General features: G+C 37.6%; 1 protein-coding gene across 4 annotated transcripts in view; it reads left to right on the forward strand.

The window, feature by feature from the left end:
• Positions 1-21,384, forward strand: part of PTPN3 (protein tyrosine phosphatase non-receptor type 3) — an 80,713-nt gene that overhangs the window by 37,669 nt on the left and 21,660 nt on the right. For 3 of the 4 annotated variants that reach the window (XM_042472323.1, XM_042472322.1, XM_042472325.1), the window contains exons 8-17: positions 1,025-1,145; positions 5,746-5,833; positions 7,818-7,906; positions 9,867-9,930; positions 10,496-10,668; positions 13,580-13,711; positions 14,535-14,705; positions 16,227-16,401; positions 19,685-19,762; positions 21,165-21,221. In XM_042472323.1, the coding sequence (XP_042328257.1) occupies positions 1,025-1,145; positions 5,746-5,833; positions 7,818-7,906; positions 9,867-9,930; positions 10,496-10,668; positions 13,580-13,711; positions 14,535-14,705; positions 16,227-16,401; positions 19,685-19,762; positions 21,165-21,221 (1,148 nt within the window). Of the gene's footprint in view, positions 1-1,024; positions 1,146-5,745; positions 5,834-7,817; positions 7,907-9,866; positions 9,931-10,495; positions 10,669-13,579; positions 13,712-14,534; positions 14,706-16,226; positions 16,402-19,684; positions 19,763-21,164; positions 21,222-21,384 lie in introns of those variants that run through there. The other variant, XM_042472326.1, reaches the window with a different exon arrangement.

Here is a 21,384-nt window from a genome sequence, read left to right on the forward strand (position 1 = left end):
ATTATGATCATTTGACTCCACTATTGATCTTGTGCACAATTTTCATATAATATGAAGTGGGCTCTTTTCTGTAAAAATGTATGCCACAAGAAAACTGACAGTTTTCAAGGTACCACAAGAGTACTGTATTTAAAATTCAGAGATGTTTAAGTCTGGTTCCAACAAAAATGTAGATCAATAAATGTAGAATAACCAGTTCAGCTCACATAAACAACCAGTTCTATTGTAGGTCAGAAGAAAAAATGTTAATATAAGACATATAATAATCACTTGAAATGGCCTACTTTTTGTAAACAAGAACATAGAGGATTTTGCTTCCTTTTTTGTTCCAGAAATCATGTCTTCTTTTTGCCTGTTCCACTTGTCTCATGTCCTGGCATCTGCTAAATCTAGAAGACAAGAGGAGTACTCATCTGATTTTGGATACAGGAGGAATCCTTAATCCTAGATGAAAATGGGGCCATTTCATTGCATTCTTTTGATCTTTGCATGGAGATTTTACAGATCTTTCACTCAATTCATTGTGGCTTAGGATAAACAAATAGCTTTTCTGTTGGAATCTAGAGCCAGCAGCAGATTAAACTGATCTGCTAATCTCAGTGATTGAGTGTTGCAGCTTTTATGAAATGGCAAAATTTACATTGTACTAAATTAGCTAAACACATAAAGTACATAGTCATGGTGAATGTCAGTGGAAGAACTATCACATCCAACTTCAATAAGACTCAGAGTTCAGAAATAGACTCACTGTTTTTGCTGGTTTGGAAGTGCTACTTCTCCTACTTTGCCCTTACCAGGCGTTAATATATTCCAGATCCTAACAGTGGTGTCAAAGATAAGTAATGAAAGAAAACATGAAAGAATGAATGAAAACATGAATGATTGGCCAATGGGAATCTCTGTAGACATTATATGAGAATATATGCATTTGATTAGAACAGGATTTTGCTTAACATCTCTCTACTGACATTAAAACAAATAATTGTTTCTGTATTTTTTTCTCTTCCCGCCTCTCCCCAAAAAGCTCAACTTGGAGACTGCAGTGCTTCCATCCATCTTCCGGGATATCTTTCAAATTATTGCTTTATACCAGAACAAAATAAAGACTTTTCAACCAAAGTAGAATCTTTACATGAACAGCACAGGTAATTCTAATTTTCTCTCATTTTTTACTAAATTTTATTGAAAGATTTGTTTATTATACATGAAGAAAAAAAATCTTATTTCATCTCTCTGTCACCTCTCTGTCATTTACTTCCCCTCACGATATATTCTCCTACCCACATAACAGTTTCCTTCCTGTTTGTTGTTAACATTTTATCAAAAGATTTATGGATTATTGATGAATAAAAAATAAATCACATTTCATGTCTCTCTTATTCAGCCTTTACCTCCCACCATAATGCACCCACCCATATAATATAACTACATTTTAAAATTTTGGATTTATTAACTACACAAAGAAGGGGATATCCTGAGATGTATAGGGAAAAATGGGCTACAGGCCCACAGAGGACTACTGTTGAATAGAGTCATAACAGTGAGTTAGATGTGTCCATGAAGTTCTGAGGACTGCTAGTAGTTAGTCTGAAAATGAGCAGGAGTCCACCGCGTCCTAAGCAACATTTTCTTTTATATGAGGCATAGCCTACAAGACAGTAGTGTGATGTTTATTGTGGCTAATGCAGAAGTCAGCTGACCTGGTGGAACATTTTTACCTTTAGGTTTGCATTTTACTTTAAGATCTAAGCTTGGAAGGGTGACTTTTTTCAGATCAGTAGTTATGAGACGATGAAGTTTGGACCAGACTCCAAGGGCTCCAGCTGAGTCACTTAGCTTGGAATTTCAAATGCTTCTGTGTGTTACTGGACCATGTTTTGACAGTCTCTCATTGCAGATTTTCTCCACATGATAACTTGAAACAAGCATTTACAATTTCAGATATAATCCCACATCTAAGCATATGAATGCATGGATTACATGAATAGGCATCAGTACAGTTTAAGTCTACTCAGGGATGCATCCTGATTCTACATATAAATAGAATCGTGGGGTTTACATATGCAGCTGTAAGGTGTTCTCAGTAACAGTTTTGTCACAGGTTAGTGAAATAATAGTTCTGTAAGTCCCAATATCTATTTGGGGTTTGTCTTTCATTCTTAAAAGTTACCCAGTGATAAGCAAGATAAGCAAGTAAAATACTCCACTATGAAGCAGTAGGCTTATCACAACAACAGATTAACACACTGTATTGTATGGATGTGTGTAGTCCCCAATTCATAGTTGCTTCCATTGCATAGAGATCCTTTGTCTCTTCCATTCAGTAGATTTGACCTAAGAGATGAGAAGCATTTCCCAGTTGATAGCAAAGATTAATTCAGTAGGATGACCAATGACATCCTTGATTGTGAGTAAAAACTTTAGATAGCTGCTTGAAGAGTCACTGATCAATGAGCATATTACACTCAGTTTGTTGCCATCAGTCATCATTGAGATGCACAGGGGCCCTATCTTTCTCATTACATGCATCCCACCAGTCATTACTTCAATCTTAGAAGCAAGTGTTTCAAGTGGTGAAGCCAAGATTGTGGATTTGGCAACTGAGGCAGCTTTTAAGGTCATAGAGGGTAGTGCCTAACCCCTTCTGTCTCCCCCAAAGTTCAGGCAGACATTTACCTGGTACATTTTGAGCACATTTTCTGTGCTTCTGTGTTGTTTGTCTCATCCATTCTCTCCATGCTTCTTCTGTGCCATAGAGCAAGATAAACATTTTCACGTGTGATGGGTGCATATGCCTCAGAGCACTCCCCATAGTTAATGCGTTTACTAAAAGGCAGTGAGGGAGACTATCTGAAAGGGCTGTCGTCCTAACTCTCCTATATCTAGACCAGATTCAGGTCTAAAGAGCCTATCACAATCATGAAGTTTTACATAAAATTAACATTGGTCATGGCTGCTCATCTTTTCCTCAATTTTTCATGCAGCTTGTCTATGTATGGCTGGCCAATTCCAGCAGTGAATGTCATTTTCTTGGTTTCTCACATTAGAACGCTGTTATGAACAGAACAGACAGAACTCAGTCAAAGCCTCTGTGGTCTCATTTTTTTTCTTGAGCCACAGCAAAGCTCTAATTGTATGTGTGTTTTGTGAGGGGATGAGGCTTTCAAACTAATGATGATGACGATGATAATGATCTCACTCCTACTGCTTTTCTATGCTCTCAGAACTTGCTGCTATTGTTTACTCCTGAGTAATCCAGTCATTTAAATATGTGAGTAGACAGTATAAACTGGATTTTTAATGTTACTTCTGCATATGTTTGATGATGTAGTTGTATGTGATGTTGGTGCAAATAGATGTATTTTGTATGTGCTCAAAAAATTTTGCTTGATTCCAAAGATTACAGCAATTTTATATGGAGCATATTACCTTTATTCTACTCCCATCCTCAGCTTTGTCAATATGCCTTCAGTGTATCCCTATTGCATTGGATCACCATTGTCATAATTTTGTGTGGCTGTCTAAGATCTCCCCATGCTTTCCACATGTCTTCTTAAAGTCAATTTATCCTCTGTGCAATGAGAGTTATTGGCAGAATAAGAGAACAGGGTTTTTGTGTGGCTGTGTGGATTGCTGATTCTTCTTCACACTCAGGACCTTAACATTTATATGATTTGAAATTAATATATCCTTCTTTGGTTTCGGTTGCTGACCTCTTTCTTAGCTGCATCTTTGGTGACCCTGCCCTCTTTCCCATGATTTGCAATGAACACCAGCTACCAGAGGGATTAAATACCACCAAGTGTCACATTTGTCTGCTATGATGCTGTAATCTAAGAAGAGAGCCCCATGTTTGTCTCTCACTTGAGAAGATTCCTCAGTACTCCTCTGAAATGGGGCACTGAAGCTGATGACAGTTGAATCTTAATCATGAGGTCGTACTTGTACTAAGAATGATATGGCTATTAGCCACCCTTGGGATTTGAATATATTTATTGGGAAGCCTAGGATGGTAGTCTGCCTTTTTTTAAAAAATTCAGAAGATTGGGTTGTGTCCATAGATCCAAAGGATATTTTTCAACAACAGCATCTGACTGCATTTCCATTTTCCTTTTGTTTTTTAATTAAAATTTATTAATACATTCTAAAACAAAATAGGACAACAAACAGTACACCAAAACAACAATAAATAAAGACAATAACCCAGGTAAGGCCCTGAAAATTATAGGTAAAAGGTGTATTCAGGGATCCTGAAAGACATCTTTCCATAAAAATTGGGGGATGTCTAGAGACTAAATCTTGCTGGATGTATTCAATAAATGGGTCCCAAATCTTATGAAAGGTCAATCCAGAATGTAAGCCTCTCGCTCTGTTGTTATTATCTGCCATTTTCTCCACTAACCACAAGTCCCAGAGTCTAGTCCACCATCCTGCAATATTCAACTTTCCAGTTTTCCAGTTCTTGGCTATCTCAAGCCTGGCAACAGCCAGAAGCAAACTAATAAGTTCTTTGTGCTGCAGGGCTTTATTTTCATTCATAAAAATGGAGAACAGGAGCAGGAGTGGGGATAATTTTATACTTTATTTAGTGATCTTGGAGATCAGTTGTAAAATTTCTGTCCAATACTCATGCACTAGGAGACAATCCAGCCACATATGTACAAAGGTTCCCTTCCTTCACAACCCCTCCAGCATTTTGGATTAGCATTGGTAGACATACAAGCCAATTTGACTGGGGTGAGGTACCATTGATGAACCAACTTGATAGTATTCTCTTTAATGGCAATAGACCTAGTTTTAAATGGTAAATGAGTCCATATATTTTCCCAGGTCTTACTATCAATTGAGGCTTCATTTTTGCTCACAGTGGTCCTGAAGGTCTTTATAAAGTGGATATTTGCTTTCACTTTCTCCTCCATTATTGGCATTAGTGTTTTCCCACTAGACTGAACAAAAGGACTCACGAATGAGTCTTCATACCTATCTAGTCCTTAGACCTTTGACTCACATCGCTAAGGTTCCCCTATGTAGGTATCTTTGCCATATAGAACAACAGAAATATAGTTCATATTGCAATGTGGAAGGAATGGGACAGGACTGCTTACACAACACCAGTAGATAAAGCAAATTTTGTGTATTTTTCTTCAGTTCAGGTTTTCATTCAAAGTGTGTCAAAGAATGCCTGGGACCAATTTTCAGTGCAGTCTTCTCATACTACCAGTACTGTACTTGAGACCATGGTTCATAATGTGATGCCCTACTGTTGTTCTAGTTGGGTAACACTGAGGCCCATCTTTGGTCTAGGAGTCTATTTTATCATTTACTTATCATGGCCCTGCTATGCATTGTTCTAAGAGCTGGTGGAACAGGTCAGGAAAATGATAATCTGACCATAACTATCATTACAAATGTAAAATGATCTCTTTGGTTATACTGTTCTCCCCCTTTACTTCTTATTTTTAAATGTGTGACCTGCTATGTGTGTGTGTGTTCATGCAGACGTGAGAAGGAATGCTGCATGTGAAAAAGTGTTGCTACACAAAGGTAGAGGAATGGGTTTAAAAAGAAAAAAGAAAACCTGCCATGAGCACTTCAAGACATGAATGTGGGAAAATGTTTAATTTTTCTCTGAATGTACATATTGACTGTATTTAGATAATGGTAGTTGAAAAAACTTACTGTATGGACAAATGATCAAATGTCATAGCAATTTTTATTGCCTGTAATGTTTTTGTTTCTTTGCAGTGGCCTTAAACAGTCAGAAGCGGAGTCCTGCTACATTAACATAGCAAGAACACTTGAATTCTATGGAGTAGAATTACACAGTGGTAGAGTATGTTTATAGTATCGTTTTTTAATATTAAGAGCAATTTTATTTGTAAACTGGATCTGTTGATGGATAATACAAATTGATTCTTTTTAGATAGTAATATAAAACTGCAACTTTGAGAGAAGCGAAAATAACAAAATTGCAAACAATCAACTGTGTTTTAAAGTATTAGTCTACCCTTCTTTGATTTTTTTTGGTACCAGCTTGATACATAGTTTAGTATTCCCAGCAAACTAAAAGTAAACTGCTTCAGTACAGGAACACAGTGTTTAAGCTATCGTTGGATGAATTTCCTATTCGCTTGTATAGTACTAGTTGCTTCAGAATTGCAAAATTTGGACCGGTAAACTGGTATAACAGCTTGGCTGAAAAACTGATATGGACTTAAATTGAAGGTGATGCTTTTAGTGTCCATATGGACATACTACCCGGCACTTTTGATGTGTGGTTTTTCTTTTCCCTCTGAAAGAACAGACCTCCCCCACCCTCACTATATTACCAACAGTTTTTGGAAGTCCATTCAGTTTTAAAAGAAGCTTGGTATGGGATACAGGGCTACTGTTTGGGCTTGTTGAACTAGTTGCACATTTCTTTACCTCTGTCCATACTAAATATTATAGTTTGTAGGCACCCATTACTACCATGGGCTATATTTACTTTGCCCATAGAAATAAATGAGGGACATTGGCTTTTTCTATTTGGCTAAAATGATTAGAGTTCAAGATGTCATTGAGGGCTGCGGCGTTAATAAGAAATGAGTAGGCACAGAGAAGGCACAGTGGCCGGAAAGCAGGTTTTGTTCTCATGTCCTCAATCTTTCCATTTTATTTTCTCCATATTCATCAACAGGAAGAAGTAGGATTGCGTGTTCATATCATGTGCTCTCAGTCCTTACATTGTAAATCTCTCCTAGAGCAGTGTTTCTCTGATATGGAAGATCAGCAGCTATTGTTTTCTAATGTGCCAGGGACACATTAATTTGTGTCCATCGGGTAGAATTGTTTCTTTTTTTCCCTGGAACCTTTCCAGGGTCCAAGTGCCATTGGCTCAGGAACTGGTACTAGCCCAGAGGCCACCATTGAAATGGTCCTAGAGGACATGAAGATGCAATACGTAAAAAGGGAAGCATGGTCAACAAAGGGTCACAGGTTCTTTCTTCAGTTTTAATTTTCCACATTAGATCTTTTTAGGTAGTAACGTGTACTGCCCATCATTCCTTCTCATACCAGAGTTAGCGATTTCATTCATTTGTCAGCAGCAATTAAAAAATTCACCAGGCATGCAAAAAAAATTTGATTGAAAATTAAAGGAGAAAAGGAAAGGAAACTGTGAGTGTGAGTTTGTAAATGGCATGTTCAGTAGTCTCTAAAGGTAAAGGTGGAGCAGTTATGGTGAAATAGAGATGAAAGGGGGAATGGGCATGTTTGATGGCAGAAGGTTACATGTTATGAAGATAAAACCCCCAAACTTTCATTCCCCTCCGTATAGGGGGATATTTCATGAGGAAGGAAAAGAGGAATAGTAACTTTTTTTTTTGGTCTACCTCCCTAGCCATAGGCAACAAAAATATGAAACTCCTGTTTGAGGCTGGTTGGAATACATCTGTTCAGGACTTGGGATACCTTTTAATATTTAATATTTCTTTGTGGGCACAATTTACTTAAGTAGCTTTTCCTCATCACTAACAGTATTGTATATGACTATGGCATTGATAAGTAAACTACAGTGTGTGTTCACAGTTGTTTCAAATGCAAGAGCTATGTGAGTTACTTAATACAAAATAAACAGCTGCATTGGTCACCTCATTACATAATAGTTGGGTTGTGCTGTGCGATACCAAATTCAAAAACAGTGAACTTAACAGTTCATCTTTACAGACAGAAAAATGGAAAATTACAATTCATAGATTAGGATTCCTGGTACTTCAGCTTTCAGTTAATAGTTCTCTCTCTCTCTCTGTCTCTCTCTGTATGTGTATCTTTTTTAGGATTTGCATAATCTTGATCTTATGATTGGAATTGCTTCAGGAGGTATTGCTGTATATAGAAAACTCATCTGTACAAGCTTCTATCCATGGTAAGATGAATGCATTTAACTTTATATGTGAATAAACTAGAAAAGACTGAATTTTGAAATGATATATATCTTCCCAGGTTTCAGCAGTGTCCAGGAGTGCATTTGCACAGTTAATGTATGTGCAGCAGGTGTGCCCATTCCTTCAGATATTGGATCTGACTATGGTGGCACATGCCTTGATTATATGCATTTCACTACTGTAATGCACACTACATGAGGCTGTCTTTGGAAATGGTTTGGAAACTTCAACAGGTTCAAAATTCAGCAGCCAGAATGCTGACTGGGGCCAGTTATAGGGAACATATAACTCCTTTGTTGAAACTGTTCCACTGGCTACCAGTTCATTTCTAGGAATAATTCAAAGTGCTGGTCATGATCTATAACTCACTACATGGCTTAGGTCCAGTCTGTCTGAAATGCTGTATCTCTCCATATGAACCTGCAATGGTTGTAAGATCTGCGGAGTAGAGCTTTCTTTTGGTCTCGCCACCATCACAGGCTTGTTGGGTGAGGACATGAGAGAGAGAGCCTTCCTGGTGGCTGCTCCCACTCTCTGGAATGCCCTCCCATGGAAGATTAGCCTGGCCTCCTCCCTCCTTTCTTGTCTTCGGTAGGCAAAGGCATTTTTTATTCAAGCAGGCTTTTAATGTCGAATCATGTCAGGAAGGCTTTTAATACAGGGTGTGTGCTTTAGTTATGTTTTTAATTTTTGCATTTTTTGTGGCTATGTTCTAGAAGAGTTTCTTCCTGACGTTTCGCCAGCATCTGTGGCTGGCATCTTCAGAGAATGCTGTTTGCATGTTTTATTTGATTTTATACTGTTTTAGCTAGATGATTTTAATTATTTTAAAATTTTTATTGTATAAGGTCCCTTTTTGGGAGAAAGACATCTTAGAAATGAAATAAATAAATAAATAAAACACCTTAGATTAGAGAGAGATGTAAATGCTGCTCCTTTCCAAACTATGTAGACAGTTTCTGGAATAGGTGAAGGACCTAGTGAGATGGTAGATCGGAAATAATCTATCAGTCTTCTCTATGTCATATGTTTAGAGACTAAAACTAGCTTGTACAGCACATGTAAACGTAAAAGCTGTCATAGTCTATTTAAAATTTGGCATGTCCCCTTTGTGGAACCTCTACCCCCCCCCCCCCCACACACACACTACAAAAAGAGAAGCTAAAAAGTTAGGTTTTGAACTCCTTCCAGAACTGACTGAAGCTGAAGTCCTAAACAGCTAGAATACACTGGGTTGGGGAAGGCTGGTAACTCACATGTTGGGCTAAAAGTAAATTAAATCAAATTATTACCCACATCAACTCCTGCCTCCTTAGTAAGCAGTCAGAGTTGCTCCCATTCTACCACTCCAACTCCACTCCATGAGAGTCATTTTGTAGCGAGCACAGATTCCTACTAACCAGACTTGACAGAATACTTTATGAGCTCAAACAGGATAAAATGGGATGAATAAAGTCACATTTTTAATCCTCATCAACAACAACACTACAAGCATCATATAGTAGTACTACGGAAAATTGTGCTTTAGACATTTCTCCACCTCTTGGGAATGTGGGAAAGCCATAGCTCTTCCTTCTTCTGAGCTGCAAAACTCGTTTCTACAGTATAAAAGGACTAAACATCAGTAGCTTGAAACTCGTTAAGTAAGATGTTACATACTCCAATATTCAGTTCCAATACCTAGTTACTAGGTACTGTATTACAATTCAGGCTCCTTCTCTTTCATTGACCCCTGACTTGCCAGCGAGAATGAGCAATTATGCCTTCTGGTGGGGTTGTATGTAGGGGCAGAAGGAAAGTCTGGCATAAGAAAGCTGGCAGAAGTTTATATCCCACCAGTGATCACATAGGATCTCAGCTTCAGTGCCGATATTGTCAATCTATGCTTGTTTTGTTTGTGCTACATTTTTATAACATTACTTATTATATCTTGCTTTTCAGGGTGAATATAATAAAAATTTCTTTTAAACGAAAGAAATTTTTTATTCAACAGCGTCAAAAACACGTGAGTAAAGCTGTACAGGAAATTTATGGATTCACTTTGGTCTCAAGTTCATGCTGTTTTTTTTCTATCCCAGTGACCTTATGGGCCAGAGTAAAAGTCACACATCTGTGCCCATTGTCTTATTTACTTTCAGTATAGTTTGAGTTGTTCTGGAATGTAACTATGATGGGGGGAAACTAACGGCTTTGTCACAAATAAAAATTCTGCCTCACCACAGTAAAAATTTCTTTCAATCCCATTTGGGGACTAAGTGGAGTGTGGCCTTCACTGTGGAGTTTGCCACTCACCTTTGTCTCCTTTATTACATTTCCAGTTAACAAGCTAACCAGCAAAAAAACATGGTCATCCCCTGTCCTCCACTGCTCTGCTTAGGTTCTGTAAATTCAGGCCCATGATCACCTTGTTTGATTCTATCCATCTGGCATGTGGCTCAAAGGAAGCAACATGTTGTTTATTGCCCTTAAAAAAAAAAAAAGAGGCAAAGCATGCATATATTAACTTTGAATTAAGCAGTTGGTTAGACTGTTTTTATGTCTGTTTTTAGTATCTATTTTTCTTATTGCAGAATGAATCCAGGGAACACATAGTTACCTTCAATATGTTGAACTATCGAGCATGCAAAAACCTGTGGAAATCTTGTGTAGAGCTTCACACATTTTTCCAGGCAAAGAAGATGCTACCTCATGAAAAGAAGCTACAACCCCATTTTTGGACTATGGGTGCTAGGACACCAACCAAGTGAGTATCTGTTTATAAACACTATGACTCTAATGTGAAAAACATGTTATATGTCTAGTATATACAGTAACTACATTTCTGAATCAGGTGGGCACACTGTAAAGTGCAGAACTAGTTGTAAACTTTTTTCAATGTAGGTTTCTGGTTGAATTTACAGCATATAGATTACAAATTGTATTACAAGAAGGAAAGACTTCTTTTATTGTGGTTGGGTGGGTGAAGCAGTCTTATGAGTACAAAAAAATTACAGTGGTACCCCGGGATACGAATTGATCGCGTTACGAAATTTCCGGGATACGAAAAAAATAGATAGGAAAAAACTGTTCCGGGTTACGATGTTTTTTTCGGGTTACGAATTTTTTTCGGCGCGAAATTCAAACCGCAAAGCGCGGCTAGCGGCTTTCCAGCGCTAGCCGCTAGCCTTTTCAGGTTGCGAAATTACTCGGGTTACGAACGGAGCGGCGGAACGAATTAATTTCGTAACCCGAGGGACTACTGTATAATCTTTAAGCTATTGTCACCTGTTGAACACAGGAAGAGTGATCACTGGCTCAAGCATCATGCAGATTTGGATTTTAGTCCCATCAGCTCAGTGTCTACTACCTTGACATAGCACTTTAAAGAGTAATAGTGTAATGAAACCAGATTTCTTCCCCTCTTAGTTTTAACTTACCGATTACTTAACTGCTGAGTATGCAGCTATGTGCTGCTTAAAGGGATTAAATAGGGTGGCAATACAAGGTGAATACGATAAAACTGATTTTTTTTCTCTGAAAAAAGTAAGATGTTTAGGCTTATCAGTGGCTTATCATATTAGTCACTGAATCCACCTGAGGGACAGGATTGGGTAATTTCCAGGTCATTTAAGTTGGTTTTGGTGAGTCCATTAAATGTATTTATTCTAGTTCAATGTAAGATTGGCTGTCTTCTGGGGGGGAAAAGAAAGAAAAGAAAAGAAAAGGAGAGTTGCCAAACCTGTGCCCTTTATTCAAGGTAATACATAATTAGCTATAATTAGTTCTGGGTATTCTGGGATTTAGGCCAGAACAATTACTGCAGATTTGGCATCTTTTTCAGTAATAAGGTAAGATCCCACTCATAAAAGAGGTTAATAGCTTAGGAAAGGAGAGAAAATTCCTTGTTGTTTGGCATGAGTCTGGATGTGTTATTAGGCATACTCTCTACATTTTAGAGATGATATTTAGTTATTTTTTTAGGGTCTCATTTGTCAAATGTAGGACATGAAGATTGCTAAGCATTTAATTTCGTTTGTAATTACATTGTTTTCCCCCCTGGGGCTGTTCATGTAAAGAAGTTGTACCAGAATAAAAGATGAATTTAGCTATGCTCAGCTGCCAGTCCAAAACTGGCTTTATAGTGCGTATTAAAATGAAAGAAGAGTGGCTAGTGATTTGCTGTGGCTATGTTTCTTCATTGAAAGGATCTCAGTCTTAAAACTGGGCAAATGTCTCAGGAAAAAAAAAGGGAAAATGTATTTGTAGCCTGTGATCTTGAGGCCAGGCCTCAAACAGTTAAAAAAAAAGGAAAGATGCTTTTCAGCCTTACCATGGATGCCTGCTGTTTACACACAAATACTCAGATCAGATACTAAGACTAGACTATGGTTTAGCTGCCATAAATGTACTTTGGATGCATCTTCACATGCTTCAGTTCTCTCCCTTTCTGCTTGGCTTGCAGTAGCTATAACTTTGCTGTTCTTCAACTGTAGCTGGATGGAATGGCATGCTCTTTTCAATTGCTCCAGCAGGCAGAACACACACCAAGTTCCTGAAAATGGGAAACTCTGTTTGGATAACCTGATCCATAGTATGTGTGACAATGTTTGGGGAACTCTGGTGCCAGCTTCAAGTTTATTTGACACTTAAATAACTATAAAGCACCTTTTCTCTATACCCAATTCTTAGAAAGCATCAGAGAGCTGTGACAGTGAGAGAGTCAGCTGTTATGAAATACAAATACAGAACAAGAATATTTGGATGAGAACAAGAATCAGAAGCAAAATTGAAAACATAAAACCATAGGGATGTGAGGGACCTTGGAGACACCATTAAGTAGAGGAATCTTTCAAATAGAGTGTCCCTTGCAGATGGCCCTGTAGCCTCTGATTAAATACCTCCAGTGAAAAAAGCTCACCACCACCTGCTGGTGTAATATAGAATCACAGTTCCCCACCCCTTGTTGTCTCAACAGTGTGGTGGCTAATGCAATGGGTAGGTGTGTACACAAATGGGCAAGGGGTTGCTTGAGGGCTGTAGGCCATATGTTGTCCACTCCTGCTCTAAGCAGATTTTAAATGCTCTAAATGATGGGTTCCTCCTCTCTGGCAAGGGTCTAAAGATATTCTGTTTGGCTTTGCCTTTTCCAGAGAGAAAGGGGATGATGGGGATGGTGTTACCATTTGACTTTCTATACAGCCCACTATATGTGAGAGGATTGCTCTTAATACACAGCCACTGAATATTTGTGGGATTCTTCAGGGAGAAATGAGATCACTTGCTAAACCACTCAAGGTGGAGGAAGTGAAAAAATAATCTACAGTTCACAAGCTGTTTTAAATAGCTGCCATTCAGCAATGTTTGTTACTGCAAACAAAACATTACCACTGGCATGGAACTTCTGGTACTAGTGATTATTTGCTTTTGATACACCCATAGTAACCTTGTAAGTGCTACTATTGTGAGTCTTGGGTGATCTTTTTTTTAATTCTTCTTCTGTTGTGGAGATGCAAAGGAGGGCTGTGGTCTGGATTGGGCACTGGCAAGCTGAGGCATCTCCTGGTTATATGACAGCTGGTGTATAGTGGCAATCTAAAATAATTTCTTTTAAATAAAAGAAAGAAACTTGTTTTTCATAAAGTGGTTTCTCTACATAGTCTGTTGTTTCATTTCAGAACTAATAATCAGTGTTGCAGAAAAGTAATAGGCGGCATGATTTGGAACCCAGCTATGAGGAGATCATTATCTGTTGAACACCTGGAAACAAAAAGCCTTCCTTCTCGATCTCCTCCAGTTACCCCAAACTGGTAAAGTATTGTTTGGATCTTTCAAAAAAATGTGTGAGGACAGGAGTACCAAACAAATACCATATTGGTAAAAAGAGAAACATCTTTCAAGAAACTATGATTCCTTCCTTTTAAATGAGGTCATCTACTAGTTTTGTGGTTGGTCCTTTCAGGAAGGTTCCCCCACATAACATGGGACCTCTATCTATAGAGTTTGCCTCCAAGGGTCTGCTTCAGTTATAAACAAGTGCATGGATGCACACATATACATACATGGATGCACACACACTGCACAGTCTAATGACCTTCTGTCTCTCTGGTTTGTAAGCAAAGGTTAAATTTTGCTCAGTACAATTTAATACATATATTTTCTTCTGTTTTCTTACTTTTTCAACCATTTCCCAATTGTTTCCAGTGGTTGTTATAGTACAATGCTTAATGTGCAGCAACTTTTTCAGGTTCACTTGCTAATGAATTCGTGGAAAAGCTAAAATTAGACTGGCTTCCCAGACCTAGTTGCCCTATTTACCTTAAGTAGAACAGAAGTTTACAAGGTGTTTTTCCTACTAAAAAAATATTGTACCTAGGCTGCAGTTCTGTGTGTGCTTATGTATACAGTAGTATTAACATCTGAATTAAAATGCAAATGATTGCACTGTTACTATGATTCAAACTCACTTAAGATAAATGTGGTAGAATATCAAAATACTGTTAGGAAACAATATATTACTTGCATCACAGGAAATCTTATGGTGAATATTATAATATGATAGGTTTCTTACTATTTAAAGTCTTTCAAAAAAGTTTTTCTCAGAACTGACATCTGAATCCTTCCTCTTTTAAGGAGAAGTCCTAGAATGCGCCATGAGATTCGTAAACCACGACACTCATCTGTAGATAACCTTGCAAATGAGATTTCCTATATAACAGAAACAGAGGATGTTTTTTACACCTATAAGGTTTCGTCAGCTTCGAAAGACTCTGATTCAGAATTGTCCCAGAATCTCTGCAGAAGGTAAATACAATTGCAAACAGTGTGATTTGTACCACACTGCACCTTCTCTTAGACAGAGTGAAGTATCTGCCTCAGAGAACAGACGCAGAAGAGTGCAAAGTAATGATAAGGTAGTGGAGTGCTATGTATTTGTGCCCCTTAAAACAGGGAGGATGTTGTCCTCTGACTCAACTGCCAGTCTGATCAACTTCACTACATGTAGAATGTGTGAGGACATCTTGTTCTTTGCCTCAGGCATTAAGCCACCACTCCCAGTCTGGACTTGTAAAGTTGCATTATACACATAAAGGAATAGGCACCAGGCAAAGAATGCATTTGGTTCTCTCTAGAACAGTGGTTCCCAACCTTCCTAATGCCGCGACCTTTTAATACAGTTCCTCATGTGGTGACCCAAACCCATGAAATTATTTTCGTTGCTACTTCATCACTGTAATTAAATAGGTGTTTTCCAATGGTCTTAGGCGACCCCCATGAAAGGGTCATTCGACCCCCAAAGGGGTCCCAACCCACAGGTTGGGAACCACTGCTCTAGAACATTGATTCCCAATCTCTGGTTCTCCAGGTGTTTAGGACTTTAGTTCCCAGAAACCTCAACCATCTTGGCCAATGATCTGGGATTCTGGGAGCTGATGTTCAAAACATCTGGAAGGCCAGTGTCTGTTATAGAAACACTGGAATACTTGCTGCATTCTATTTTTAAAATGAAAATGAGCATATACCACATAACATTGTCAGTATTTACAGCCACAAGTTTTAATGAGACATGAAAAGCGTGATAAAATTTGAGCTGCTGATCCAAACTTCTCCAAGTTTACCAGCTTCAAAGATTTTCTTTTCAAAGATTTAGCTTGGCTAACCCCATCAGTATTTTTCATCACAATTTGAAGCAAAGATATGCATGTGCATAAAGATAATGAATGAATGTAGCAATTTTCCACACTTTTTAAAACTTCCTATATCTCTCACAATATTCATTAGATAAGACTGAAATTTGGCAGTTTTGTAGATCTCTTCAGATAGATTGTGGATGACAACTTTCAGGTACAGTATTAATTTAATGGATGTAAAAAAAAACCATTGAGGATTATAAGCCTATAACCTCATTTCTTCTTCTCCTTTTTGGGATAACGTGGAATATACCTACTATGACCCTTTCATATCTAATAACATTGTAATATTTTTCTTTCCGCAAGGAGTAACTCCAGCCTTCCAAAAACAAATTTGTTCTTCATGTAAATGGTATCAAACCAAACAGAGCACAATTCCACGTAATAAATGTCAGAGGCCTTTACTCCTTAAAAGTTATTCCATGTAGTATATGAATATATCTCCCCACATCTTGAAAATGTCTAACAAGTGAATACTAATGAAAACTGAATTCTTTTAAAAATCATATAGGCAACATTTGAGAAAAAAGATTTGCAGAAAAAGGGAACAATTTTATATGAACCGTTTGCCTTTAACAGTGTTATGAGCTTGCATATCAATATTGAATGTATTACTTATTTTACCTGAATGAAGGAATGTATTCGAAAATAATTCAGCACAGAACTCCTCACCTCAGATGGTCAGTGACGTTAGCAGCCCTCATGAGTCTTATCCTTTGGATGGAACAGATAAACAATTTTCAGAAACAAATGAAAATGTTACAAAAGGACTTCTAATGGAAGATTCCAATCAATACTACTTTGATAAGGTATGATAACTTGAAATGGCCAGATAGTCGGTATTATAAGAGGTTTATTGTGACAAACACAAATGCAGAGAATGCTGACTTGGTGTTGACCTGACTGTTACTTTACTTCCATGTGAAACTTTTTAGTTCAGTCTTTGCTTCACATTTGCTAATCTTGCTGTACAATACATTGGATCCAGGCTGAATTGGTACTGCAGAAACAATGCCATTTCATGTTGCTTCAACTGCCATTGTTCAATGCTATTTGGCCTTCTCTGTCAAAGCTCTATTGCCACAACAAACTAGAAATCCCAGGATTCCATAGGATGAAGCCATGACATTTAAAATGATGTCATACTGCATTATTTCTGCAGTGCAGATTCAGCCAAAGTTAGTTGGCTTCGCCCCCACTGAAATTAATAGGAATTCTTTAATTTAAGATGCATTGATTTCAGTAGTACATAAGGATAACTAATTTATAGCACACGCCTGAGTATATGCCTACTCAAAAGTAAACCGCTTTGAGTTCACGCTGGATCTAATTCTGTGTATTGATTCAATTGATTACATGGTTCTTAGATTTGATATTTTCCTTTCCATTACATGAGTATTGAAACTGACTTTGTCATGGAATTTGGACTTTAGGTAAAGGTGACTTTTTCATAATGGACAAATCTAGGTGTAACTAAACAAGCTACTGTGAATGTGATACATTTTGCAGTTGTTTTTAAACTGTGCCAGCGGTGGGCAGTTTGTAAGATTAATTTTCTGCATGGCAGGGGGTTGGACTGGATGGCCCTTGTGGTCTCTTCCAACTCTATGATTCTATGATTCTTTATCAAGCAGAATGGCTTTTTTGATTTGCCCAAGCTTTCAAATTACACCTCACTTTTTCTAGTTCTCATGACATTGCATTACCATCAAATTGGGCAATTATGAGGCTAGACAGACTGGCATAAAACGCTGAATTTAGATATTACTAGAGAAAACACTTCTCTTGGGATTTTTAGGTCCTCCAGCATGATTCTGTGGTCAACCTCTGGCAGATGTTGACCATATAGTTGCACTGGAGGACCTGGAGATTCTTAGAGAGGTAAAAACATAGTGGGTTTTTTTTTATTTGCAGTTTTTCCACTTTCATAGAGGTCCTGTGCCCTTAACCCCAGTGAATGTGGAGGACCAACTATATTTCTCAGCATAGTCAGACCTTCAAATTTGTTGCTTTTTGACTGTCTGCTCCCTCCTGGTCTACTAGGAGAATTGGAGGAGCAAATTGTCCAAAACCAACCCAGGTAACTGTCCCAAGCTTGAGCCATGCAGAAGCGGCCATAAGGCTGTTTCAAGCAGCAGCATCTTCTTCCTTCCTTCTCCCCCAATCCAGGCAAGCTAGACTCTGCGCTGCTGAAGCTGGGAGGAGTTTGCTGGGTTACCTTTTTGACAAACTGCATCCTCTTCTATCATGTTACTTCTTTGTTTCATACTGAATCTTCTTATCAGAAGAGATATGTGGACCAAGTTTTGTGAGCTCAACCGAGATGGTATTTTATGTCAGTCTCTTTAGAGAGGAAGATAGTACAAGGTGACAAATTCATCATAATATAAGAATACAACTCAGTTGTAGTCACAATCAGTACCTAGCACAACCCCATCTTGCAGCTGGCCTATTTCTTTGAGCATTGGACTAATCTCTATAAAATTCCCTATTCCTTGGCTATTCACAAAAGCCAGTGTCTCCCACCTTTTCAATTCTTAAACATCAAAGGGCATTCCTTCAGTTGGAGGAATACTGTGACTCATGCATTGATGCTGTACTCAAACTGTTAGACTGACAGATAATAGAAATAAAAAATGTTTTTGGTTATTAAACGTATGTTGTTTTAAATTAAAGCAGTTGCTGATAGGAGTACAACTGCTGATCTACACAGAAATAAGTCCTAGTATATTTAGTAGAGCTTGCATTGGATTATGCACTCTGGAAAAATTGATGTGTTCTTCTTAAATCATATATATATATATATATATATATATATATATATATAATCCAGTTGTGCATGGGTTTTTTAAAAATGATCTACCCACTAAAAACACTACTGCAAAACTCTGAAAACTGAAAACAATGGAAGTCAAAATACCTATTATGAAAAATGATTTAATGAGGCAGAATGAGAGAAGAAACAACAGGAAGATACCATGTATTTTAAGGCAAATCTCTGGACAATTCAAAAGTGGGAGGGGATCTGACACTGCACAGCTTCTGTATTATTATTAGTCCCCAGTGATAACTGTTTGGTCTCAAGGCTGCTGATGGATGAATGCTGTGTGAGAGTATTTGATAACAGTTCTCTACTCTGTTGGAGCAGAGCAAATCTTTTGGTGCTTTTTTCATTCACTGACCCCTTTTCCTCTATCAAATCTTCCAACTTTTTTAAAGAGTTGCCTCTTTTAAATCCCTCAAAAATCTCCTCTGACAGCTTCTTAAAGCTAACAAGAGTTGTGCTTCAAGTCAAGTGGGGTTAAAGTTCCCTATTCCCCCACGCTGTGTTTTCTCTCTGTGCGGCAGCATGTGGTCTGATCCTACAAGTTCACTTTTCTTAGCCAAAGAGAGTAGACATGGTACATGGAATAGACTAGTTTCCTGCTGCAACTTACAAGCTCCCTGAAACCTCTTGCAGCATTCGTCCTTTAAAATAAAAGTCGACATCAATGTGATAACTTGCCATTATTTGCTGCCATAGCTTTAATGAGGCAGGAAAGACTTAATAATTTTCAAGTTACTGAACTATTGCTCAGAACTTCACCAAACCAATGTAGCATTGTTTTCCTTGAATTGCTTGAACATGGGTAGTTTTCAGCAAGATTGAACAGAAATATGACATGCCTGTCCAGAACTTGAAATAAAAAGTAGTAAAGGTACCAGTCTTCAGCATTCTGTCTGAAGCCTTTTGTTTGTTTGTTTTGTTTTGTTACACAGATAATGAGATTTGGCACAACTGTACAGCTCATCTAATAGATGTCAGGCTTGAGGGTATTAATTTTATAGGTGTCATTTTTAGCAGTAGAATTTTGCAGCTTAGAGTGAGAGGAGCTTTATATTGCAACTCACCATAATTAAGGTGTATTACCATTCATTTCTTCTTAGTGCACATGTATGTATTGTACAAGTGCTATCCTGACATGTGGCTTTACAGTGGCTAGAAAGGCATACTGTCATTCCGCAACTTCAAACAAGAAGAAAATTTGAATCAGCCCAGAGATGTAGCATATAATAAGTTACAAAATCTAAATGCCCGTGTCTGTCTTCCAGAATGATGTTATTGATGGAGCCTTGCTTTTGATACACATCTTGCCAGATGAAGATGGAAAATTTGGGTTTAATCTGAAGGTAAATCAGTTATGATAATATTGGGTGGAGAAATTCAGAAATGTTGCTTCTATTTCAAATGTACTTTCCCTGAGATGGTATCAGCAGTTTACATGGTTCTGTTAAAATACTGATTAATTTAATAGATTGGTGGTGCTTCTTTCTCTGTCTTCTCCCTTACTCCATTTAGAGAAATCAGAAGACTGCATTACCTTCAGTTGGCTACTAGGTTATTTTTTTTATTGCCCAGGAACTATGAATTATTTTAATGCCTTAAGTAATGAACTTAACAGCTGCATCAGAACCATTCAATTAATAGAGAAAGTAGAGAAAGGATATATTTACAAGCTGAAATTAGGAATGTATACATTCTGACAAATTTTACTAGTCTTATCTTCAGATGTTTTACCTCAGCAGAAACTTGCCAATTTGTTTCACCTTCGTTGTAGGTGAAAAACACAATTCAGTATCTGGTTGAGATACTGATTTTCTTTTAGATGACAATTTTTCACTTTTGATCCTATTCTTCACTTTTACCAAGTGATTTAAAACTATGTTATGCACACATAAGTGTTATGCACACATCATGTGTCATCTGCCCAATTTGTATAAATTTAATTTTATTTATTTATGGGATTTATATCCTGTCTTTCTTCCAAACTGGGATTCAAGGTGGCTGTGGGATTCAGTACTAAGACAGTTATAATATTCCACTTGTAAAAGACACTAGTTATAAACTATATATTTAGTTGGGTGACTTATTAATACTTAGCATTTTCTAGCTTTCGTAGGCTTTTCTTGTGAAAAAAATTCAGTCTATATATTTAATTGTTACTCATATAGTGTTAATTGTTATTTATCCTGGATCTTTTCAACTGAAGCTGTCCAGAGCAAAACCAAAAACACTGTTTTAAAAATAAACTCTACAATTATTCAGTGGGTAAATACAAACAGTAAAAAAGGTAAAGGCAAAGGCTTCCCCTTGACATAACCAACTGTAGGGACTGGTGTTCATTTCTGTTACTAAGCTGAAGAGCCAGCGTTGTCGAAAGATGATTCCAGTTGTCATGTGCTAACATGACTGCACAGAATGCTGTTACCTTCCCACCGAAACCTAGCATGCTTTTGAACTGCTCAACCCATCACGAGTCACTTGGGCCTTGAACTGCCAACTTTTAGATCATTAGAATTGGCATCTTAATCACTAAGCCACCAAGTCCTTTAAATACAAACAGCACCTCTTAATATGTCAACCATTAGTCAAATGAAGTAAAGCTCTTGTTATGTGTCTATTCCCAATTAGAAGGCATGACTGTTCAGAAATAATTTATGGACATTGCATGGAATAAAACTTGCTGCTGTCAGTGAGTATATGGTTGCAAGATAAATCTGTTTATATTAATTTTTTTCTATAATGTTTTAGGGTGGTATTGATCAGAAGATACCTCTTGTTGTGTCCAGAATAATTCCAGGCTCTCCTGTGAGTATTGGTTTAATAACTTCCACTTTGTATTGATAGCAGAATTTAGAGCATGGCAAGAAAACCTGTATAATCAAATCTGCCCCGTATTGCATGGTTCAATTGATCATTCTTATTCTTGGTTGAATAACATGAGGAACTACTGATTGAAACTTAAGTTCAG

Source organism: Sceloporus undulatus, chromosome 6, assembly GCF_019175285.1.
Source record: "Sceloporus undulatus isolate JIND9_A2432 ecotype Alabama chromosome 6, SceUnd_v1.1, whole genome shotgun sequence".
Classification (NCBI taxonomy): domain Eukaryota; kingdom Metazoa; phylum Chordata; class Lepidosauria; order Squamata; family Phrynosomatidae; genus Sceloporus; species Sceloporus undulatus.